Below are 22,137 nucleotides of genomic sequence, written 5' to 3'. Positions count from 1 at the left end.
ACACCATTCGGTGCACTTGTAAGAAATGTGAAAGTGGCGTGTAACCCTGTGTTCGTATAGTGCAGCGCTCACCAATCACTTGGCTTCAGGGTTGCTGCAAGCCCCTGGTGTCTCTAGAAGTGTTTTTAGAGGAGGGGGAGGGGCACAAGGGGCCAGATTGTGCACACGCGTGTAGCAAGTGTATACACACGCGCATACAAAGTCACAAACATTTCAAGCAGAGTATGAATTAAACATTCCTGAAAGTGCAGAGGCGTTCGTACTGCCCTATCCACCCCCTTGCTCCTCCTCGCACCGCTCTCTCCTGCAGACCTCCGGTTAGATGCTTACAACCTTTTCCTCTAGCCACCTTTCTGGAACCCTCCGTCTGCAGATCCCACACTTCATCCCTTTCCTCTTTTCACTCTTTTGCGTACTTCCTTGCCTCTCTTTCCCTTCACCGCCCCCTCACACAAGCACACAGCGGGCTCACTCGCCTGTACGCACTGCCTTCTCTCTTAACTATCGCTGCGTTACTATTGCTACAGCTGTATACCTCATTCACAAAATCACAACTGGCATACCCGGCTAGTGCTCTGTGCGCTCAGCAGAGAGGCCAAGGACTGGATGAGCAGGCAATCTGAACCCCTGAATTATGGGACACTGAGAAAATCAAAGTGCCTTCAGCCTGAACTTCACCGTTCTCAATTGTGACCCGTTATAAACACCCACCCGCAGCCTGAACTCACACAGAGCATAGAGGCAAGTTTTTTCACAGTAAGCACTGCATGAAAAACCGACATAAAAAAAAAATCTCTGAAAAAATAAGTCCTCTTGGGAAATGGAAGAGAAAGGAACATGTGAACTGAGCACCGGAACCACATGGCTGTTCCCAATCTGAGGGGGCTTGGGCGGGCACCAAGGGGTGGGGGTGCCAGGACAGTCACATATGGGGATGCAGCCCCATCTGTATGTAACGCCACTACGCCGGGTCAGTATTTTCTATGTAAGGGCCTGTGAGACTGGTGGCAAAACCAGCAAACCTTGGTCTCCGTGCCTTAATGACTATAAAAGCCAGCAGAGCCCACGTTATTGTGTTAAAAGGACTAGAGAACCAGATCTGCATCAAGCACTGGCCGCGGGGTTCCCCGAATCTCCAAGGACGAAGAAATGGCCTGCATTTTGACCAAGAGAGTTACCAACTCTGACCAGACCCCGCGGCGCTATGTGATGACTTTGGCCTGTGGTTGTGACTCATCTGGATTCCTGAAGGTACTTATAACGGGGATATTTAATTCCAGATTGTGGGGTAGTGTTCAGGGCGTGGTTTATCATCTTGGGGAATTTCCATGGACGGGGTGAGTCCTGCAACCCTCTCACCCAATCCATGCAAACGTTCCTGATCCGGGTTCTAATAGGAGCACGCGGAGCCGGGTTCTGGCCAGCCTGTCTCTTAGTGCTGGAGTGTGCCTCTGCCAAAGAAAAGTGGGGGCTTCTACCCGGTGGATTGGCATCAAGAGGGTACATCCCACACAAGAGGACATCGCCACTCTCCTATACCGCCAGGTGGTCCCCACTTACCTTAGAGTGCCTCATGGCTCACCCGTAAAGCGCTTAATCCACGGCAAAGCGCTAAAGTGAGCATTTCCAAGTTTGGGACTGGGAGCAGCGTGAGTCTTCGCTTCCGTCCCATATCAGGAAATGCTTCTGTTGTGGTTTGGACTTTATCGAAAAACACAATTTAATACTAAGTCAGTCTAGCAGAAGGGATATTTCCACCCCGAGAACGTGCACGGGAACGCGTTACCCCTTCCTGTTTTAGAACAGATTGTACAGGCACAGCCCACTCTGCCCCACAGGGCCCAGCCGGGTGTTTGGGGCCCACGTGTGTACACATCAATTAACTGCACTGACTCTTCTGCTGCCTCACACCTCGCCTGGCAGGCGCCCACCACTTCACACTTGGCGCTCTTTCTGAGAAATATTATTAGAATGGATTGAAGCATCACGGGGGAGTCCCTGCAGGAATGTGCATCTGATACGTCGGTAGGGCCGGGGTTGGGTCAGTCGCGACTACCTCCCTCCAGCCCTGCAGGATTTTGTCATACGCTCCTCTATTTGGGAATCTCACAGTTTCCCCATATGTCTGCCCTCCTCCATGTAAAATGTCAACACTTGTCAGGTGATAATAAAACTATTTTATAACCACTCGGACTGCATTGGGATCACCTCCCTCGCAGGGAAATGTTCAATAATAAAACATTGCGCGTGATGTTCAAAAAGTGCTTGCGCCCTCTGGGGTAAAACTTCATTTTCGCATGGTATGTTGTCAGAAAAGAGTTTGGAGACAAGTCACTGTAAATGTTCATTATGTGCAGATATTGATGAACACCTCTCTTATCGTCTCATTTTTTACATTCTCAGTTTTGGCAGAGGAGGGAACTGAGGAGGTGGACGGTTAAGCAATTTGCTCAGGATCACACTGTGTGGTTAAACACTACATCTCCTGGCCCCAAAAGCAGCATTTTAATCTATTTCCCTTTCTACTCCACCGCTAGTTAAGACTGAAACTCTAACCAGTTGCGTTGGCAGGGAAAGCGAAAGAGGATCGCGCTGGAGCTTGTCTTTATGGGGCCATGTGTTTGAAACACATGGCCCCATAAAAATAAGAAACTTTTTGCAGCAGAAGGAAGGCAGACGAGCCCGTCCAAATGGGAACGGCTCAGAAAGCCAAGCAACAATGTCACAAACACCTCTTTTCCAATGACTGGCCACCGTTTAACATAAACGGTGATGCCAGCCAATGGAAAAGAGGGGAGGGGCGTAATGCCCCTTAAGAAAATACCCCATATCATTAAATCTCGCTAGCGAGATTGCGCATGCGCGCAGCCTTCGCCAGGCGAGACCTAAAAGGCAAACCGAGTGAAGTGGTTAGATTTACATTTTCATTGTAAACGAACAAAAAAATATACTTTAGAAACATTGCAGCTGTTTTGGCCTTCAATTACCTCTGCTGGAGCCTGGAGTTTCCAGACTCGTTTGACGCCTGGGAGGAGGAATGCTGCCCTATTGTCAGCTGATGCTCCAGGGGATGTTTTGCATTCCTCTTTTACGCTGTGGAGATGCTGGGGCTCCTGAAGCGACTCCTCACTGAACCAAGTAACATGGTGAGAGGGGGAGGGACAAGAGCCCCAGGCAGAAGGAGGAGTGGGAGGGGCTGCAATGCATCATGCTATTGAATTAATGGGGAGAAATGAATTTGGCAGCTTCAGTGATGTTACATACTGAGCGCGCTGGTGTGCCTCACTGCTGCTCACACAAAGCAGGGGCTGGTACGGTGGTCTCCCGAAGCCCTGTACTCGGCAGAGGTGAGGGCGTGGGGACCTTCAGAATAGCAGGCAGACCACGAGGAAATGACCGATCCCAGAAAGGTTTGAAGGGCGAGGCCCCGCTGCACAGAGAGCAGAACCGAGCACTGCAGTTTGCCTGATGCAGGAATAAAAATAAAACACAAGTGGAGCAAGGGTGTTGTAAATGTGAAGGAGATAACAGTGTGATTTACAGCCCAGTATACAAAAAGTGTTGTTGGTAAGCCAAGCTCAGAGCAACAATGCTCTGCAAATGAAAAGGGAGCTTCACCAGAAACAAGCAGGAAACCAAGAAAAAAAAAAAGTCCCCTAAAGATCACATGAACATTGTTGGAAGGCGTTCCCCGGGGAGGCTACGGAATGCGTTCCTGACCACCCGGAGGCCCACCTTTCCCAGAGTTAGGCCGAGCAAGAGCGGGGAGGCCCTTCCTGGAAGGGTCTCGTACCTAGGATCGCACACGCTGCGCTTACTCTCTTCGGATAGAGGGACACCACACAGTAATTCGTTGTAGGACACTAGACTTTTATCGTTAGTTGTCAGGGATCTTTATGATCCGGAAGGCAGGTGCAGAATTGATGCCACAAGCGGCAGCGATCTCGTGATGAGGGAAAAGGGGTAGCGGGACAGTCTTTGAATCAGTGTCTCTGCGAGGTATCTGGCGCACAGCTCCCAATCCTCGAGCTGAGGGGATGTTGCTTCTCTCGGCAATCTCTGCCGTTTCTCTTGGACGAGCGGGCCGCGAGTCACTCAGCAGGCACCGGAGGGTCGTAGTTCGGGGAGCCGCGACAGCGTCAGCAGGGCTCAGATGGTTCAGAGTTCGGGGAGCCGCGACAGCGTCAGCAGGGCTCAGATGGTTCAGAGTTCGGGGAGCCGTGACAGCGTCAGCAGGGCTCAGATGGTTCAGAGTTTGGGGAGCCGCGACAGCGTCAGCAGGGCTCAGATGGTTCAGAGTTCGGGTAGCGTTCTTTGGTTCGGGGAGCGATCGAGCCGCGACCAGGTCAGCAGGCTCTCGTCAGTCCAGGTCTTCTCTCCCCTCATCCCTTCAGCACCCCTTGTTATACTCCCTTTCCTCTTTGAAGTCCGGAGTCCTCGCGGAGAGGGGTCTGGTGCCTGGGGGGCGGTGTGTCGGGGTTTCCTGTCGCTCGGCCCTTTGATCTGTTCAGGTGGGTCCGGGAGGGACTCAAGACACCCAGCGGGCGGGGCGCCTGCTCCCCGGGAGCCTGGTGGTCGATCGAAATCTCCCTCGGGGGAGAGACCAGAGGTGTGACAGGATCGGCGCCTCTCGGTCTGGTTTGGGGGGGGTTTTGCCCTCCCTCGGCCGGGCATGCGTGTTGGGGATCTGGCCGGCCCTCGGGATGTTGGCCCACGGGGGCCGGAAGGCTGTATCAGCGAGGTTCGGCGTGGTTGCAGGGTAGCTTGCTGGTCGGGAGGGCCCACGCCACGAGGCCGGTCTCACACGTGCCCCCCCCAGCTGAAAGGCGGGGAGAACTACCCATCCACTTGGGGGTTCTCCTCGCTGAAGCGGAAGAATCGGGACAGGCCGTCCGCGTTGGCGTGGTCCGTCCCGGGGCGATGTTCCACAGTGAAATCCATCCCCTGGAGGGAGCTGGACCAGCGTAGCAGCTTGGGGTTTTCCCCTCGCATCTGCATCAACCACCGCAGGGGTCGGTGATCCGTTTGTTCTCGGAAGTGTGTTCCGAACAGGTAGGGCCGTAGCTTTCTGAGGGCCCAGACTACTGCGAAGGTCTCTCTTTCAATGGTGCTCCACCGCTGTTCTCGGGGCAGCAACCTTCGGCTGATGAAGGCTATGGGCCGATCTATGCCCTTGTCGTCGAACTGTGAGAGGACTGCCCCGATGCCGTGTTCCGAGGCGTCCGTCTGGACCACAAACTCCTGGGCGTAGTCGGGTGCTTTGAGCACCGGAGCCGCGCACATGGCGGCCTTTAGGGTGTCGAACGCCTTCTGGCAGGAGGGAGTCCAGTGTACTTTCTTGGGGTGTTTTTTGGAGGTTAGTTCTGTGAGGGGGCCTGCGATGCTGCCATAGTTCTTAATAAACCTCCGGTAGTAACCGGTGAGGCCCAGGAAGGCCCGGACTTCCGTTTGGGTCGTGGGGGGTTCCCAGGACAAGATGGTGTCGATCTTCGGCTGGAGGGGGGCGACCTGCCCGCTGCCCACCTGGTGCCCCAGATAGGTTACGGAGCCGTGCCCAATTTGACATTTGCTGGCTTTGATGGTGAGGCCGGCCCGGCGCAGAGCCAGCAGGACTTGTCGGAGGTGCTGGAGATGCTCGGTCCATTCGGAGCTGAATACCGCTATATCGTCGAGGTATGCTGCGCTGAACCCCTCTAGTCCGGACAGGACCCTGTTCCCCAGCCGCTGGAAGGTGGCCGGGGCATTCTTCATTCCAAACGGCATCACCCTGAAGCGGTAGTGCCCATCCGGGGTGGAGAAGGCGGAGCGCTCCTTGCCTCCCTCGGTGAGGGCAATCTGCCAGTATCCACTAGTTAGGTCGAAGGTGCTGAGGTAGCGAGCGGCCCCGAGGCGGTCAATGAGCTCGTCGGCACGGGGGATAGGGTGAGCGTCCGCTCGGGTGACCGCATTGAGTCCTCGGTAGTCCACGCAAAACCTCAGCTCGGGGGCGACACCCGGGGTAGGCGCTTTCGGAACCAGGACTACCGGGCTGGCCCAGGGGCTGTCGGAGGGTTCAATCACCCCGAGGTCCAGCATCTTCGCCACCTCGGTCTGGATGCAGGTTCGGACCCGATCAGGGACCCGGTAGGCCCGGTGTCTCACTGGTGGGCTTTTTTTTTTTTCTTTACTCACATGCACCTAATCAGCAGTAGGCTAGAAATTACATGTACATCCACATATTACCAATTTCTTCGGAAAGGAATCCTATAGTGCTCTCAAACCCAGGTACCCCCTCTGCTTTTAGGAGGAACAATTGACCCGTCGGGAACACCAAAAGGTATTCAACTAAGGTCACACCATTAATCACAAAACGGTTGAGGCAGACACAGGTTTTCGTTAAACATGTATTCACAGAGTCAAAGTAAATATAAATTCAAAAGTCCACAAACAGATCCAAAATGTAATTCGGTTTTCATTATTTATTTTTCTTTCTTGTATTTTCCATATGACATTACATAGACATAACAGCCGACACGTGTTTCGTCCATCCGGACTTTTTCAAGGCTTATTGAAACAAGTGTTTCTTCATGTATTAATTTGGTAAGGAGTATTGTCCCTCCTGTTATCACTGGTAGATTCGTATTGTTAGATACATCCGCAACCCATCTATAGTGGATATCGTTCCTATAACCTGTACAATTCTTCCAGTCGTAGTTGATTGTTTAACGGCCAGAGTATCACCGTTTGCAGCAGGTAATGATAAACCTGACGGCTGAGTTAATGCCCGTGTCCGTAATTCTTCACGTTCGTACCGATATTTCGATGGACGAAACACGTGTCGGCTGTTATGTCTATGTAATGTCATATGGAAAATACAAGAAAGAAAAATAAATAATGAAAACCGAATTACATTTTGGATCTGTTTGTGGACTTTTGAATTTATATTTACTTTGACTCTGTGAATACATGTTTAACGAATACCTGTGTCTGCCTCAACCGTTTTGTGATTAATCTCACTGGTGGGCTGTCGCCGGTGTTCACGTCGTGGACACACCAGTTGGTGACCCCAGGGGTTAGGGAGAAGAGGTCCGCGAACTGCCTTAGTAGCTGGCGGCAGTCGTCGGACTGTTGGGCTGTGAGGGTGGTTGATAGTCTCACCCCCTCCACGGAACCATCGGTCTCTTTCGCCCCCAGGGGGTCTGGAAGGGGCTCGGTGTCTTCTTCGGCCCCATCGTCGGTGGCCAGGAGTAAACTCAATTCCGTCCGTACAAAGTGGGGTTTGAGGCGGTTCACGTGGAGAACCCGGAGGGGGTTCCGCGGGGACTGCACATCGACGAGATAGGTGACTTGGCTCTTCCGCTCGACCTCCTTGAAGGGTCCAGTCCATTTATCTTGGAGGGCGCAGGGTTTCACCGGGGCCATGACCCAGACTTGTTGGCCCGGCTGAAACTCGACCAGCGTAGCATTCTGGTCATACCAGCGCTTCATCTCTTCCTGGCTAGCCTCGAGGTTCGCCTCTGCGAGTTCTCGGAATTTCCGGGTCTGGTTGCGGAGCGCCAAGATGTATCGGAACACAACCGGAGGGGTCCCCCGGGGAGTCGTTTCCCAACCCTCCTTGACCAGGCTCAGGGGTCCCCGGACGGGGTGTCCATATAGCAGTTCGAATGGGCTGAATCCCAGGGATTTTTGTGGAACCTCCCGGTAGGCGAACAGGAGGCATGGGAGGAGGACGTCCCACCTCCGGCGTAGGGGTTCCTCGAGGCCCATGATCATTCCTTTCAGTGTTTTGTTAAAGCGCTCGACTAGGCCGTTTCCTTGGGGGTGGTACGGGGTGGTGAACTTGTACGATACTCCGCACTGCTGCCAGAGGGACCTCATATATCGGGAGATAACGTTCGTACCCCGGTCACTCACGACTTCGTGGGGGAACCCCACGCGGGAGAAGATCCCCATCAAGGCCCGGCCTACCACGGGGGCCGTCACGGTGCGGAGAGGGATGGCTTCGGGGTAACGGGTGGCATGATCCACCAGGACGAGGATGAAACGGTGGCCCTGGGCGGTCTTGGGGTCCAGTGGTCCCACGATGTCGATTCCTACCCGCTCAAAAGGGGTACTGACGACTGGGAAGGGTTGTAGCGGAGCCTTGCGCTTCCCCCCACTCTTTCCGCTGGCCTGGCACGTGGGGCAGGACTTGCAGTGGGCCTCCACATTTGCTCGCATCTTGGGCCAATAGAAGTGGGTGACGAGTCGTTGGTAGGTCTTATCTTGGCCTAAGTGTCCGGCCAGGGGTACATCATGGGCCAGGCCCAGGAGGAGACTTCGGAAGCGCAGGGGTACCACTAGTACTCGGCCCGATCCCAACTCGGCCGACTTCTGTTCGCTGTACTGGAGGCCGTTTTCCCAGTATACCCAGTGGGTGCCGGTCCGGTCGCCTGCTGCTTGGGCCTCGGCCTGTTGTCGGGGTCCAATGAGGGACGGGCAGGTGGATTGTTCTTGGCAGAATTCTTCACGGGAGGGGCCTCCTTCGCAGTGCCACTGGGCCAGTTCTGGCAGGTCCCCGAGTTCGGTCAGGGGTTCGGGGTCGGAAGGCACGGACCCTTCGTCGGGAGCAGTCGTTTCGTCCGGAAGGGGGTCGTTGGCCCCTGGTGGTGCATTCTGGACTTCGGGGATGGTGGCGGTGCTTAGCGGCATGGCTTCTCCCCTCTCGGAGGAAGGAACTCTGAGAGTCATCGAGCGCGTGGTGGCGCATACCCATTCGGGTAGGCCCATCATCTCGAGATGGGCTCTTCGTTCCACTTGCCCCCTCTGGGAATTCTCAAGGTCGTTTCCCAGGAGGCAGTCCACGGGCTGGGAGGTTCGGACCGCCACTTTTAACTTGCCGGTGACTCCCCCCCCCATTCGAAGGGGACTAGGGCCATCCGGCAGAGGCTCTCGGAATTGTCTGATGATATGACGGGACAAAAGGCGCCGGGCAGGATCTGATCTTCGGAGACCAGGTGACAATGAACCGCTGTGACACTCGCCCCCGTGTCCCGGAGGCCCTCGACGCGGTGACCGTTGACCGTTACCTGCTGTCGGTACTTCTTCGTGTTGGCGGGCAGGGACGTTCCGGGGACCATCTCCCGGTCCCCTAGGGAGACCAAGGCCATGGCGGCTGGTTCCCATTCTTCTGAGTCTTCCATCTCTTCCCCCAGGGCTACGGAGGCCATTTGTCGAGCCGGCGGGGTTGTTGTGGCGGTTCGCTGGTACATGGGACATTGAGGGTCGCTGGCATAGTGTCCGGTCTGTTGGCAGCGGAAACAGGTGATCCTCACTCGGGGCCCCGGCCTCCCCGGTGGCCCGGTGCTGGCCGGAGGTGGAGCTGGAAAGGGCGGAGGTTGTCCTCTGGGGGGGCTGAGCGTGGATCCCCCCGGGAGTTCCCTTGGCCGGCCTTGATCCCCTCCGCCCCTCTGGCGGGGGGGTCCCTGACTGTGGCGACTGTAGTCTCCCATGGGGCCCCGGGAGGCCCGGGTGTTCACCCAGCGATCAGCCTCGATGGCCAGTTTCCGAGGGTCTGTGAGTTTGCTGTCCAGGAGGTGCTGGCGCAGCTCTACAAAGCAATTAGCGGACAAGTGCTCCCATGCGATTAGGTCGAACAGCTCCTCAAAGGTGGAGACCTTGCTGCCCTTGATCCACCCGTCCAAGGCCCGGCTGTAAAAGTTCACGTACTCCACCCAGGTGGTACCGGGTATCTTCTTACAGTCTCTAAACCGTTGCCGGTACATTTCAGGGGTGAGCCCATATCTGGCTACTAGGGCCTCTTTCATGTGACTGTAGGAGTTCATCACCGTGGAGGGCAGGTCCAGCAGGGTATCTCTCCCCTCGCTCAGGAACCGGCCCCACAGCCCAGCCCCCCAGTCTTTCTGCGGAACTCGGTGGGAGGTCATGGCGACTTCGTAGGCTTTGAACCATTGCTGGATGTCGTCGTTCTTATAGTATTCTTTCACCACATCTTTGGGGATGTGGACCTTTGGTTCCACGGTGGAGGAGAGGGGTTGGGTTTCCGAGGGTCTGGCCTCCGCATTCTTAGCCTTGAGCTCGATCTCTTTCAGGCTACTTTCGTGCTCCAGTTGGAGCTTCCTTTCTTCGTGTTCTCTTTGTCGTTTCTTTTCCTCGAGTTCTCCTTGTAGGCGTAACTGTTTCACCGCCAGCTTTTTTTCGGCCAGCTTTAGCTCTCCTTCGATTTTTAATTTGGCTAGTTCTAGTTCGTGGTTGCGACCTCTTTCTCGGTCCGCTAGTTCCTCTGGGGATAGGCCACCCTCAGGGGCGCCGTTCCTCCCCGGGGTGCTTCGTGGTTCGTTAGGAGGCTCTCCTTCTGTTTGTGTCCGGGGGGTTCCCGCCTCGACCCAGGTTTTTAATGCCCCCTGGAAGTCCTCATTTGTGCTTAGTCCGGTGGTAGCGATTCCAAGGTCTTTGCAAAATTGTTTCAGTTCTCGGTGCATATAAGATTCTAACTGGTCTTTTTGGAATGTCGTGCTCGGGTTGGTGCCTGCGGCACCTAGGGAAGTTTCTCCTTCCATTTCTTCCTGGTAGTGCGTCAGCCGTCTACTGCACGATCTCTAGGTGTTGGCTCGGATCCCGTCGCCTGCCACCAAATGTTGGAAGGCGTTCCCCGGGGAGGCTACGGAATGCGTTCCTGACCACCCGGAGGCCCACCTTTCCCAGAGTTAGGCCGAGCAAGAGCGGGGAGGCCCTTCCTGGAAGGGTCTCATACCTAGGATCGCACACGCTGCGCTTACTCTCTTCGGATAGAGGGACACCACACAGTAATTTGTTGTAGGACACTAGACTTTTATCGTTAGTTGTCAGGGATCTTTATGATCCGGAAGGCAGGTGCAGAATTGATGCCACAAGCGGCAGCGATCTCGTGATGAGGGAAAAGGGGTAGCGGGACAGTCTTTGAATCAGTGTCTCTGCGAGGTATCCGGAGCACAGCTCTCAATCCTCGAGCTGAGGGGATGTTGCTTCTCTCGGCAATCTCTGCCGTTTCTCTTGGACGAGCGGGCCGCGAGTCACTCAGCAGGCACCGGAGGGTCGTAGTTCGGGGAGCCGCGACAGCGTCAGCAGGGCTCAGATGGTTCAGAGTTCGGGGAGCCGCGACAGCGTCAGCAGGGCTCAGATGGTTCAGAGTTCGGGGAGCCGCGACAGCGTCAGCAGGGCTCAGATGGTTCAGAGTTCGGGGAGCCGCGACAGCGTCAGCAGGGCTCAGATGGTTCAGAGTTCGGGTAGCGTTCTTTGGTTCGATCGAGCTGCGACCAGGTCAGCAGGCTCTCGTCAGTCCAGGTCTTCTCTCCCCTCGTCCCTTCAGCACCCCTTGTTATACTCCCTCTCCTCTTTGAAGTCCGGAGTCCTCGCGGAGAGGGGTCTGGTGCCTGGGGGGCGGTGTGTCGGGGTTTCCTGTCGCTCGGCCCTTTGATCTGTTCAGGTGGGTCCGGGAGGGACTCCAGACACCCAGCGGGCGGGGCGCCTGCTCCCCGGGAGCCTGGTGGTCGATCGAAACCTCCCTCGGGGGAGAGACCAGAGGTGTGACAGGATCGGCGCCTCTCGGTCTGGTTTGGGGGGGGTTTTGCCCTCCCTCGGCCGGGCATGCGTGTTGGGGATCTGGCCGGCCCTCAGGATGTTGGCCCACGGGGGCCGGAAGGCTGTATCAGCGAGGTTCGGCGTGGTTGCAGGGTAGCTTGCTGGTCGGGAGGGCCCACGCCACGAGGCCGGTCTCACAAACATGTCAAAGTGTAATGATACAGTAGTTAGTCCCTGCTGTGTGGGAGGAATACAATAGAAAAGGAGGGACAAAGAGGCAGGACTGACCACTAGCAAGCAAGGATTTTTAAAGGAACTGCAACAAACTAATCAGATGGATTTAAGCCCACAAGAGAAGTATACAAAAATATACAAGAGGTCGTACGCTTACGCTCAACCTAATAATGCATTGGCTTTGCCATACATAGTGAGGGCAAAGTCAAGTTCAAGAAGTTTGCTCTAGTCCTGCAGTCTGCAATGGTAGTGTCAGTAGTTTACTTGGGTCACTCGCGGTGGTGGTCCCATTAACTCCCATGCACTGGGGACCACTGGTACCTTATACTAGGGACTTTTAAGGGGGTTTGAAGTCTTGGCCAATTGGGGTCTCCAATTCACTATATCCAAAGCGGGGTACAGAGTTCCTCAAGTACTAGAAGGAGGAGATGCGGTTGGTAAATGGAAGATTCATTCACCAAGGCTTATTGGTAGAAAACAAAGGAGCCAGGGAAATTCCTTTAGGTGGAACTAATGCTCTCACACACCCAGCAAGCTAGGTGTCATGCTTCATCATATGAGCATTGCCCCTCGTCAAGTCGGCGCTGCAATCCTTGACGGGCACCCGAAACCGGGGCTCTTTATCGGGGATCTTTTGTTCCTGCCGATATTTGCTTGGGTGTGAGGGGCCTAGTAAAAAATGTAGCAGAAGGAGGAAGTGTGTAATAAAAAGGGTTGGTCAGTCCTAATAGTACTTTATTCAAAAGGTAGACTACCCTATTACAATGTGTAGAGTGGCTAGATGCTAGAAGTAAGGTGTCTAGGCGTGAAGCTCTACTCTAAAATGATCGACATGTTTCTTGCCATATTAGTCAGAAGGATCTTAGGCAATTCATCAGGATCAGGAGCTGTCTACATTAAAATGGTGATGTGTACTCTACATACCACGTCCGATGCTGCGACCTGTGAAGATGAAGTAACAACATCAACAGTAAAAACAATGGCATCTCTACCTTGAGTACATAATGTCAACAATGGTGTTTGCACACAGCACCGTGTATAACGTGACGATAACAACCTGCTTCAAGGTGTACTATTTCAAGGAAAAGTGAACAATAAGTGGGGGGGGTGATTTGGTGTATTAGAACTACTAATACGCTAAAGCCTTTCTCAATGACAAATAAGGTTCACTCACCTAATACATTGACTAAATACGCTCGCAACGGAGCTGGCGGCTTTAAAGGACACCGATTGGGTCCTAGGGTAAAAGAGGGAGGGGGAGGGAAGGGGAGAGAGAAAATGGACATCCACTGACAATCAAGGTACAAATGAAAGAGCGGTCGAGGTTGTTACCTCTAGGTAAGTTCTTATGCTAATACCGTTAAAAGTTGTCAATCTCGGAATCAGAATACATCTCATTTGTTACTTAGCTAAAATTGTCGAATCTACTGACTGACATGATCAACTTCATACAGGCCGTAGCCAGTCAAATGCACTCGACCACTTAAAAATATAGTGAATGACAAGGGAACAAAACTTGAGCCGTACTCACCAGCGCTAACGAGCGCTTCACTTACAGACCTACCCAAGCCGCCAGTGTCCGGGGTGGTAATGGACAAATGCCGCTACCGTTAAGATATACGGCAAGAAGTGGGTGTGAGCCTGACGTAATCACGTCTCCTCACGTAGCGTGATGACTAGTCTGGTTGCTAGGAGCCCCATTCCGACGCTAGTGCGAGTCTCTATGGCGTCTAAGGATTAAACACTATTGGTTGCTGGACACGTAATCACTGACGTCCCGCGGTAGTCTTATCAACAGTGTGGAAAAAGGGGGGGTGGTGGGGGGGCGGTGGGGGGAACGGCTCATCGGGTTAGTAAACCCGTATAATTGATTTTACACTTCAGTCCAATATCTAGTGTTGCGTGGGTTACACTCTTAAAATGCAACTAGGTGAGTCAGCCAGTTGCAAGGATGCCAACTACTGTTTGTGTATAGTGTCGGGACCTATGTGGAGGACTGAAAGATAATAGATTCTACTTGTGGTTGGAACTATACACTGATTTATTTGTGTCATGCTATCGCTAAGGCTCATATCTACATATTTGGTGGATCGTACTCACCACAAGGCTAGTTTGCGATACACAAAAGAAATTGTATGGCAGTGTCTGTAATTCACTGATAGGGTAAATTAAAATATTCCACCCCCATGAGTGATCATCCAGGTGTCATGTAGATAGTTCACTCTGAAGGGGTTTTCAGCTCGGAGGAAAAGGATGTCATAGTGGGTAGACCATGGGAAGAGGGCTGTTAGTGCCTAGTCGTTAGTATGGGCATGATTAGTAGCAGTCCACTGTTAGAAAAACATCGACTTGTCACAGACCACGCAGTTGAGTGTCTAGTTTATGGAAGAGCACTCCAAGGGATATCATCATTGAGTCCGACGGTGTCACATGACAGTCTATACACCCATCTTTGCTCTACTCTAAAAAGGGCATTTTTGGAAATGTTAGTGTGGGATTCTAGAATAACCCAATGTAATGAGTCGGGAGAATGGTGTGATTCCAAAAAATGCCTATAGAGTTTGGTTGTGGTGCGTTGGCAACGTATGTTGCTCCTGTGTTCTATTATACGGGTTTTGACTGTTCGCATAGTCATGCCTATGTATTTTAACCCACATGGGCACGTGATCAAATAAATGCATTGTTTGGTATTGCAATTGGTATGTTTCTTGATGTGCCAGTTAAAATGGGTGAGTAATGTGACCTCCTTTGTGATTGTGGTTAAATCACAGACGGTACAAGTACCGCATGGAAAATGGCCATGGACTGGGGGTAGACCCCAAAGGGTGGTCTGTGTTGGGGTAGCCTTTTTCTTAGGTCTAGTGTGAATTAGCATGTCTCGGAGGCTACTTGTTCTCTTATAAGCAAATCTGGGTCTTGGTAACTGAAGATCTCGTGTATTGAGAATCCCCCAGTGTTTCAGAATGGTTTTCTTGGTCCATGTTGAATTAGGTGTGAATGATGTAACACATGTCATGATGTCCTCAGGTGGTTTATGGTGTGCCTCTAACAAGGACTCTCTAGGATTATTGAGGGCCCTTTTCATAGAGTCTCTTACTACTTTATGAGGATAGCCTCTAGTCTTGAGGTTAGTGGCTAAGGAGGTTGCTTCTTCTTTGTAATCTTTAGTCTTGGTACAGTTACGTCTAATACGTAAGAATTGGCCAACAGGGAGGTTGTCTCGAAGGGCTTTGGGATGGTAGCTTTGATATAAAAGAAGACTGTTGCGATCAGTGGGTTTCTTAAATAAGTTGGTTGAAAGCTGTCCCTCTGTTAGTCTGATGTTAAGGTCCAGAAAAGCAACTGTTGTGTCCGAGATCGTGTGGGAAAACTTAAGAAAAGGATTCTGTTGGTTTATCCACTGTACGAAGGTTCTACAGGTGTCAGTGGAACCTGTCCAGAAGATTAAAATGTCATCAATGAACCGTTTCCAGAGAACAAGATGTTGTCGAAACGGATTCCGGTCAGTATTGATGATTTGTGCCTCAAAGGCTGCCATATAGAGGCAGGCTAGACTAGGAGCAAAGGTGCTCCCCATCGAAGTTCCTTGACATTGATGGAATAGTTGCCCCTGATATTCAAAGAAGTTTTCGGTCAGCGCTATGGAAGCCAGGTCCATTATGAATGTGACCGGAGTAGGGGAAGACCATTCCAATGAATTTAAAGCCATCTCTACTACTGTGAGGGTGTCACCCTGAGGAATATTCGTGTAGAGGGCCTCCACGTCAAGGGTTATTAGTAAATCAATGCAAGTAGGGTCTTCTATTGAGTCAATTGTTCTGAGGATGTCTGTTGTGTCTCTGATAAAAGATGGTATTTGTCTCACCAAAGGTTGAAGAAAATGGTCCACAAATTTGGATAAAGGCTCAAGTATGGAGCCAACCCCTGACACTATAGGTCTCCCTGGGACCGGACTAGTACCCTTGTGTATTTTAGGCAAGGTGTAGAAGTAAGGGGTCCTTGGTTCTATGGCGTTCAGGAATGTTGCCTCTTTTTTACTTATCCACCCATTGGCAAGTGCCTCGTTAACTAATATCGAGATGGTATTAGCGAGTCGAGGTGTGGGATCAACAGAGATAGGGGCATAGTACTTATCATTGTTTAATTGACGTTTGCATTCAATGTCATAGTCTTCTCTAGCCTGGATCACAGTGGCCCCACCCTTGTCCGCCTGTTTGATGATAATCGAATCATCATCAGCCAGAATGTTTGCTGCTTGTATTTCTTTCCTAGATAGGTTGTAGAATGAGGTTGGTGAGGGAGTAAGGGCCAAATCCTTCAGTACCGCTTTCTCAAAGGTTAAGATCTCAACCGGTACCATGGCATTATGGGGTGTAAAAGTAGAGGGGATGCTCAACCCTGAGTCATCTTCCTGGTGGACAGGTTTGTCTAAGAAATATGCATGCAATCTTATTTTGCGGAAAAATTTCTGAATCTCGCAGACATCTCTAAACTTGTCAGTATTCGGGGTAGGTACAAAGCCTAGCCCCTTCTGTAGTAGTGAAGTTTCGAGGTCAGATAGACCACGTTGTGATAGGTTGACCACTAGTCCTTCTTGTTCTGGGTTTTGCTCCTGGTGTTGATCCCTCCCATGGGGGGGTCCTGCCAGTGGACCTGTTTTTGGGCGCCTCTTCTGTTGCGACCTCTTCCTCTGCCCCAGCCTCTGTCTAAAAAAGGGGGGCCATTGTTAAAAAATTGTGGGTGCCCTTGTTGAAATGGTTGATACTGCCAGAAGGGGGGTGGAGGAGGACCTGGGAATAAAGGAGGTCCCTGAAAAGTGGGGACATTATAGTTGTAATTGGCACGTTGGTTACGTCGGCCAATGTTGGGGCCCCAACTACCCGTGCTGGAATTACTGTCAGAAGAACTTCTCCTGTCCGAGTTGTCATCGGAAGAATAGCTGTTCTTAACTGATGTGTAGTCTGACTTAAGGTAGGGGTATACTTTTTCTTTATCGAATTTTTGAATATCTTTCTGTAGCTTAGTGATTTTTTGTTTCATGAGGTACTCTTTGTTCTCATAAATCTCTGCGTTGATCTCAGCAAGTTTATTCTTATAAGCTGAGATCGTGATGGTAGTTTTAAGTGCACCTTCAGCGATCTGTATCCTCACCAATAGGGCATCTGCCAAGCGTCTCGCTGTGTTGATGATGAGCACTAAGAGGTCCCTGGTGCATTTCCATGCAATCAGGGACCACTCCTTCTTGAAGGTAGCGTCATCAAGAAACAGTCTGGGGAAGTTGTTAACAATCAACCCTGTGGGTGCGATGTTGGCACGAAGATATTCAGTCATGAGAGCGCCATGTAGAGTAATTTTAAGCCACTCTCTTTTCAAAGCAGTCAGTGTGTTCCAGTCCTCTGACTGGGACCCTGATGCGACACTCCCATCAGCTCCAAGGAGGGAGGGAGTTCTGTCAAGTATATGCTGAAGCATGACACCTAGCTTGCTGGGTGTGTGAGAGCATTAGTTCCACCTAAAGGAATTTCCCTGGCTCCTTTGTTTTCTACCAACAAGCCTTGGTGAATGAATCTTCCATTTACCAACCGCATCTCCTCCTTCTAGTACTTGAGGAACTCTGTACCCCGCTTTGGATATAGTCTGTTGGGGCCGGTACATTGGACCTCCTTAAATATAGCCCCTCGGTCCCCCCTTTTGGATTACTGGTCTCCAATTCACACATATCAGTTTTAGGAAGAGAGTACTGACACTGGGGCTGGGCAGCACTTTCAAAGTCATAACCATCAACATTGGAGCACAAAGTGTGGGAGGGACCATACAAAAAGGTCACTTTCCTGCAGAGTGCAACTCTGGGGTTAGGAGTTCCTGTTTTCCTCACAGAAACTGGTCGCTTTTCAGCCCTCTTAAATATTGATGCCTTGATTTTGTAGGCTGTGTCAAGTGTGAGGCCACGGAGCGGAGTTACTCCAACATGCCTGTCAGCCTCCTTCTTCCTTATTTGTGACACACTGGCTATCAGGACACCGCAATGTTTTCTCAGCACATTTTACCAGTCAGTGCTGTTATGATGGTAAATGCAAATGCCGACTCACTAAGCCGGGTTCTGTTGTGAGTGCTGCTGCCCAGCCTTCATTTTCAAACGGTGGCACACAACTTTAACCTGCTTGTTCCTCATAGCCAAGATAAGGTTAGCTCAAGAAGGCAAAATGGAGATATTTTTATAAGCAGTCAAGGTCTTAGGACTAGTTCAGGTCAGCATTTCAGCTTTCCAGGGAAAACAGCGAACTCACTTTTTGAATATTTGTTACCTAAGCATTCCAAGTCGAGCAAAATAAAGAAAGGAAAAGGAGTGTGGGGCATGAGCAAAAGGGGGAAAGTGTGCATATAATGCAAAGCAGGAGCAAGCCTGATTCCTATTTCCTCAAATTATTGACCTACGAAATCAGAATTTGTTAAAATCAACTCAAGAAGCTGAGCCCGCTGGCATGCCGCTGTTCGTGCTTATTTTGGCACTAAATCACAGTGTGAGCAGCGCGACTGATCAATTTCCTCCCCGTTCGAGGAATTCCACTCAAACTTTCAGACCTCCACAGAGTTCCGCGCAGTCAAACTCTGCAAATTCCTCCCAGGCCTTGAAATTAGCAATTCTCCTTGATTTGCACATTTAAATGTGCCAGTATGAGATCCCAAATTTCCGGTATTTTGCAGAATAGCTATGGGGCATATCAACAACAACCGGCGATAATTATCGCTAAGCGCACTTAGCGCTAGGATAATTATCGCCGGCTAGCGTGGATTTTTATCGCTGAGATAGCGTGCTATTAGCAACGCTTATCTCAAAAGCGATAAAAATCCTCGCGCTAACTGCCTAACGTGAGATTATCGCTGGAAACCCAGCGATAATCTCATGTTAGCTTGTTGATAGGGACTCACAAACTTAGCCATGATATCCACCTTCCATAGGATATCATGGCTAAGTCAGTCCTGAAGCAGGCGTAAGGAAAGTAGCGATAACAGGGTTATCGCTACTTTACCTGCCGCTATGCTTCATAGCGTGGGGCTTGATGATAGGAGAAATGTCGCTTAGCGACATTTCTCCTGTCATGTCAGGTTAGGAACGCCCACTTTGCATCTCATTAGAGATGCAAAGCTGGGTGTTAGGAATTCCCACGCTAAAGCAAGGTTTCACGCGTGACCTTGCTAATTAAGTGATAAAATTATCGCCGCTTGTAAATATGCCCCTCTGTTTTTCAGGAGTTTTTCTCGAGCTATGTACTAACAATCTATAGACTGCTACAAACCGCTCTGCCTCGTTGTAATGATGGCCGCCTGGTACCTGATGGAGTACACTGAGTGTAGTAGTAAGCCTGTGCCTTAAAATAGTCTATTTTGAGGAAGTGCCTGTGTCTTTATTGGTACAGGCGGCTGAGGAGCAGGCCATGGTCAAGGCTTGGAGACGTAGAGTCATGGTCCAGCAAGGAAAGTGTTAATATACACATTGCAAGTTTTTAACTCAAGGCCGAATGTTTTTATTTCACTAGATGCTTGCCCTACAGCATGTAATGATAGACACTTGATATAACAATGTGATCCTTAAAATTATTCACTGTTCAAAATATACAATATTCTCTTAATCAAAGAAGTCAAAGATAATATGACGAATATACATCAATCAACTGGTGCAATATTCCCTAAAAAATACATTCTGATTGTATTTTAAATACAACAAATCCGTTTCCCCCGAGAATCCTCACCCCAATGTTTAACATCTCTGTCATTCTAGAATTGTTTAGAGCCATCACTAATGGCAGGGCTTCTGGTCTTGACGGCATACCAGCTGACCTATTCAAGCTTGACATGGAAGTATGGTCCAAATATGTACATACCCTTGCAAATGCTGTTCTGAAGGTGCGCTCATCCCAGACTCTTGGAAGGTCGCTGAGGTGCTCCCATTGTACAAAACGGGTGATAAGTCTCTATCAGGCAACTATGGTCCTATTAATTTAGGGGCATATTATCAAGCCAGGCGATAAAATTATCCCCGCTTTAGCGGCAGAAAACTGCCGCTAAAACGGCGATAACGGGCTTGATAATATGCTCTATGGAATTCCAATTGAAGCCCATGTTAAATGTGAAGGGCGTCTAACATGGGCTTCAATTGGAATTCCATAGAGCATATTATCAAGCCCATTATCGCCGTTTTAGCGGCAGTTTTCTGCCGCTAAAGCGGCGATAATTTTATCGTCTGGCTTGATAATATGCCCCTCTATTGATTGTATTCAAAAGGTCATTTGCAGTTGTGTCCTTTCCTAGATTCAAGACTGGATTGCGGTAGAAAATATTCTCAGTCCATTCTAAGCTGAGTTTTGTTGTAAAATCTTGACTATAGATATTTTTTTTTTTTTGCATATTTATATAGCGCGAACTCGACCCGAAGGTATTGAAGCGCTTTACATGAGCACCGTATTTACACTACACATTCAGGTACTGGGAGGTTAAGTGATTTGCCTATAATCACAGAATGTGGACGCGACCCCGAGGCTAGAACCCTGGTTTCCAGCACCAGAGTCGGCAGTCTAGCTGACGGACCACATCCTCGTTTTCTGCTCATCTATTGAAAGATGGTGGTGATCGGCAAAGGCAATCTTTATGTTGCCTTTGTCGAGCTAAAATCTGTCTTTGATCTAATTCCTCGCTGTAGTCTGTGACACGCCCTCAGAGACATGGGCCTGCCCCCTGATATTTTGTCTCTTGTAATACAGTAACATATTGACAGTTACGCTCAAAACCGCTGGGGTGTCCCTGATCAGCTGACTGAGAGAGTCCCAATTTCCAGGAGTGTGTGCCAGGGCTGTGTATTGGCCTCAACTCTGTTCCTGTTGTACATCAACACAATCGTGCTTCTTCTTCACAGGTCCACACTGATGCCTCTTGACTTACAAACGTTAAAACTCCCATCCCCTTATCCACTGATGAACCCTTTTGATTTCCAAGATCCCTGTGAACTACAGACACTCCTGACTGGCTTTTCCACTTGTAACGACCTAACCGGGTGAATGGGTGTACCAGGAGTGAAATGGGAATGAGGGGTTTTTCAGTGCTGAGTTTGATACCCATTGTGCTTGTCATAATGGGATGAGGATGCTTGGGGGGTGGAGTGCTAACAAGATACCAGGTAATGGACTTGAAGGGAGGAGGGATAGGCCTCGCAGGTTTATCATGGGAATTATATGAGAATCAGAAAAGGACAGAAGGGGAGGGAAGTGGGAGATGCAAAGAGGCAAGATGGAAAGATAGTCCCCACTGACGAGGGAGAGTTCAATAAGCTCCATGAAATAGAAACTCAAGAATTTTAGACCCACAAATGTCACATATACAAACTAAGTGCAAAACATCACCAGGTAGGTTTACAGAAGAAACTGGAAACAGGAATTGTATCAGAAGGAAATTACGTTAATTTATACATCTGCTAATGTTACAGATTTTGATCAGATTATGATTATGTGTGGTATCAAAAACAGTGATGCATGTCTGTCCTTCTTTGGTATCTTGCAGCTGGGAAAGTCTGTAGTCGCAAAAATGGGCATTACTGCTGGCACTGTCCTCACCCTGAACATGCTCACTGTGAAGGTGGCAGAACCTGCTGGCATTCCTCCCGAGGAGATCTATAGTTTAGTGGGAAAGAAGGTCAAGAGAGATGTTGGAGAAGATGACATTATCACCAAGGAGACAATAGAAGACAACAATAAAAAGTTGCGATAACGAACACAAGAAGGACTTTGAGACGTTCTCATGGCTTAGAATTGCAGTGTATAGAAAGTACTAGAATTGATAATTTAAACTGCCTTTTTTAATTTAAGTTCTGATTGTTGCCCTATGTACACTTTATATGTTGGAAAGTTTTTTCATGAACGTGGTTTAAAAATGAATCTTGTTTATTATAAATTTATGATGTGACTTATGTAGTTTGCTTTGTAATACATGCTGTACAGGATGTGGAAACTATCTGTTCTTACATAAAAATAAATTACGAAATGACCACATTGAAAAAGAAATCCTGTGCATGGTTTTGTATTGAGAGTTTGATGAGAGGTGTGATATTTTCAAAGATTTCGTAAAGTGGGACCTAAGGCTCATACTAATAAAACCAAAAAGAACGTTTTTTTTTCACAAGAATGATATGACCAGGGAATTTACAGAATTTGTGGACTTTGAAAACATCCGGGATCAGAAGCAATTGATAAACATCCATAGTAGGCAAGAGGAAAAGAGAACCAGTGGGACAGATTCATGACTCAAAACATAGAAGGCAGGACAATTCTGAAATATCTTCAGCGGTAACATCTAGATGTGGGTGCACGCAAGACT

General features: G+C 50.1%; 1 protein-coding gene across 1 annotated transcript in view; it reads left to right on the top strand.

Annotated features, from left to right (window-relative positions):
* Positions 1-21,824, top strand: part of LOC146861956 (N-acetylneuraminate-9-phosphate synthase-like) — a 118,713-nt gene extending 96,889 nt beyond the window's left edge. Inside the window, exon 6 of the mRNA XM_085641116.1 lies at positions 21,325-21,824. Coding sequence (XP_085497242.1) covers positions 21,325-21,531 — 207 coding nt within the window. The 3' untranslated portion in view covers positions 21,532-21,824. The remainder of the gene's footprint in view (positions 1-21,324) is intronic.
* Positions 21,825-22,137: the final 313 nt, after the last annotated feature.

This window comes from Triturus cristatus, chromosome 2_2 (genome assembly GCF_964204655.1).
Source record: "Triturus cristatus chromosome 2_2, aTriCri1.1, whole genome shotgun sequence".
Lineage (NCBI taxonomy): Eukaryota > Metazoa > Chordata > Amphibia > Caudata > Salamandridae > Triturus > Triturus cristatus.
This window is presented reverse-complemented; position numbering and strand designations above follow the sequence as displayed.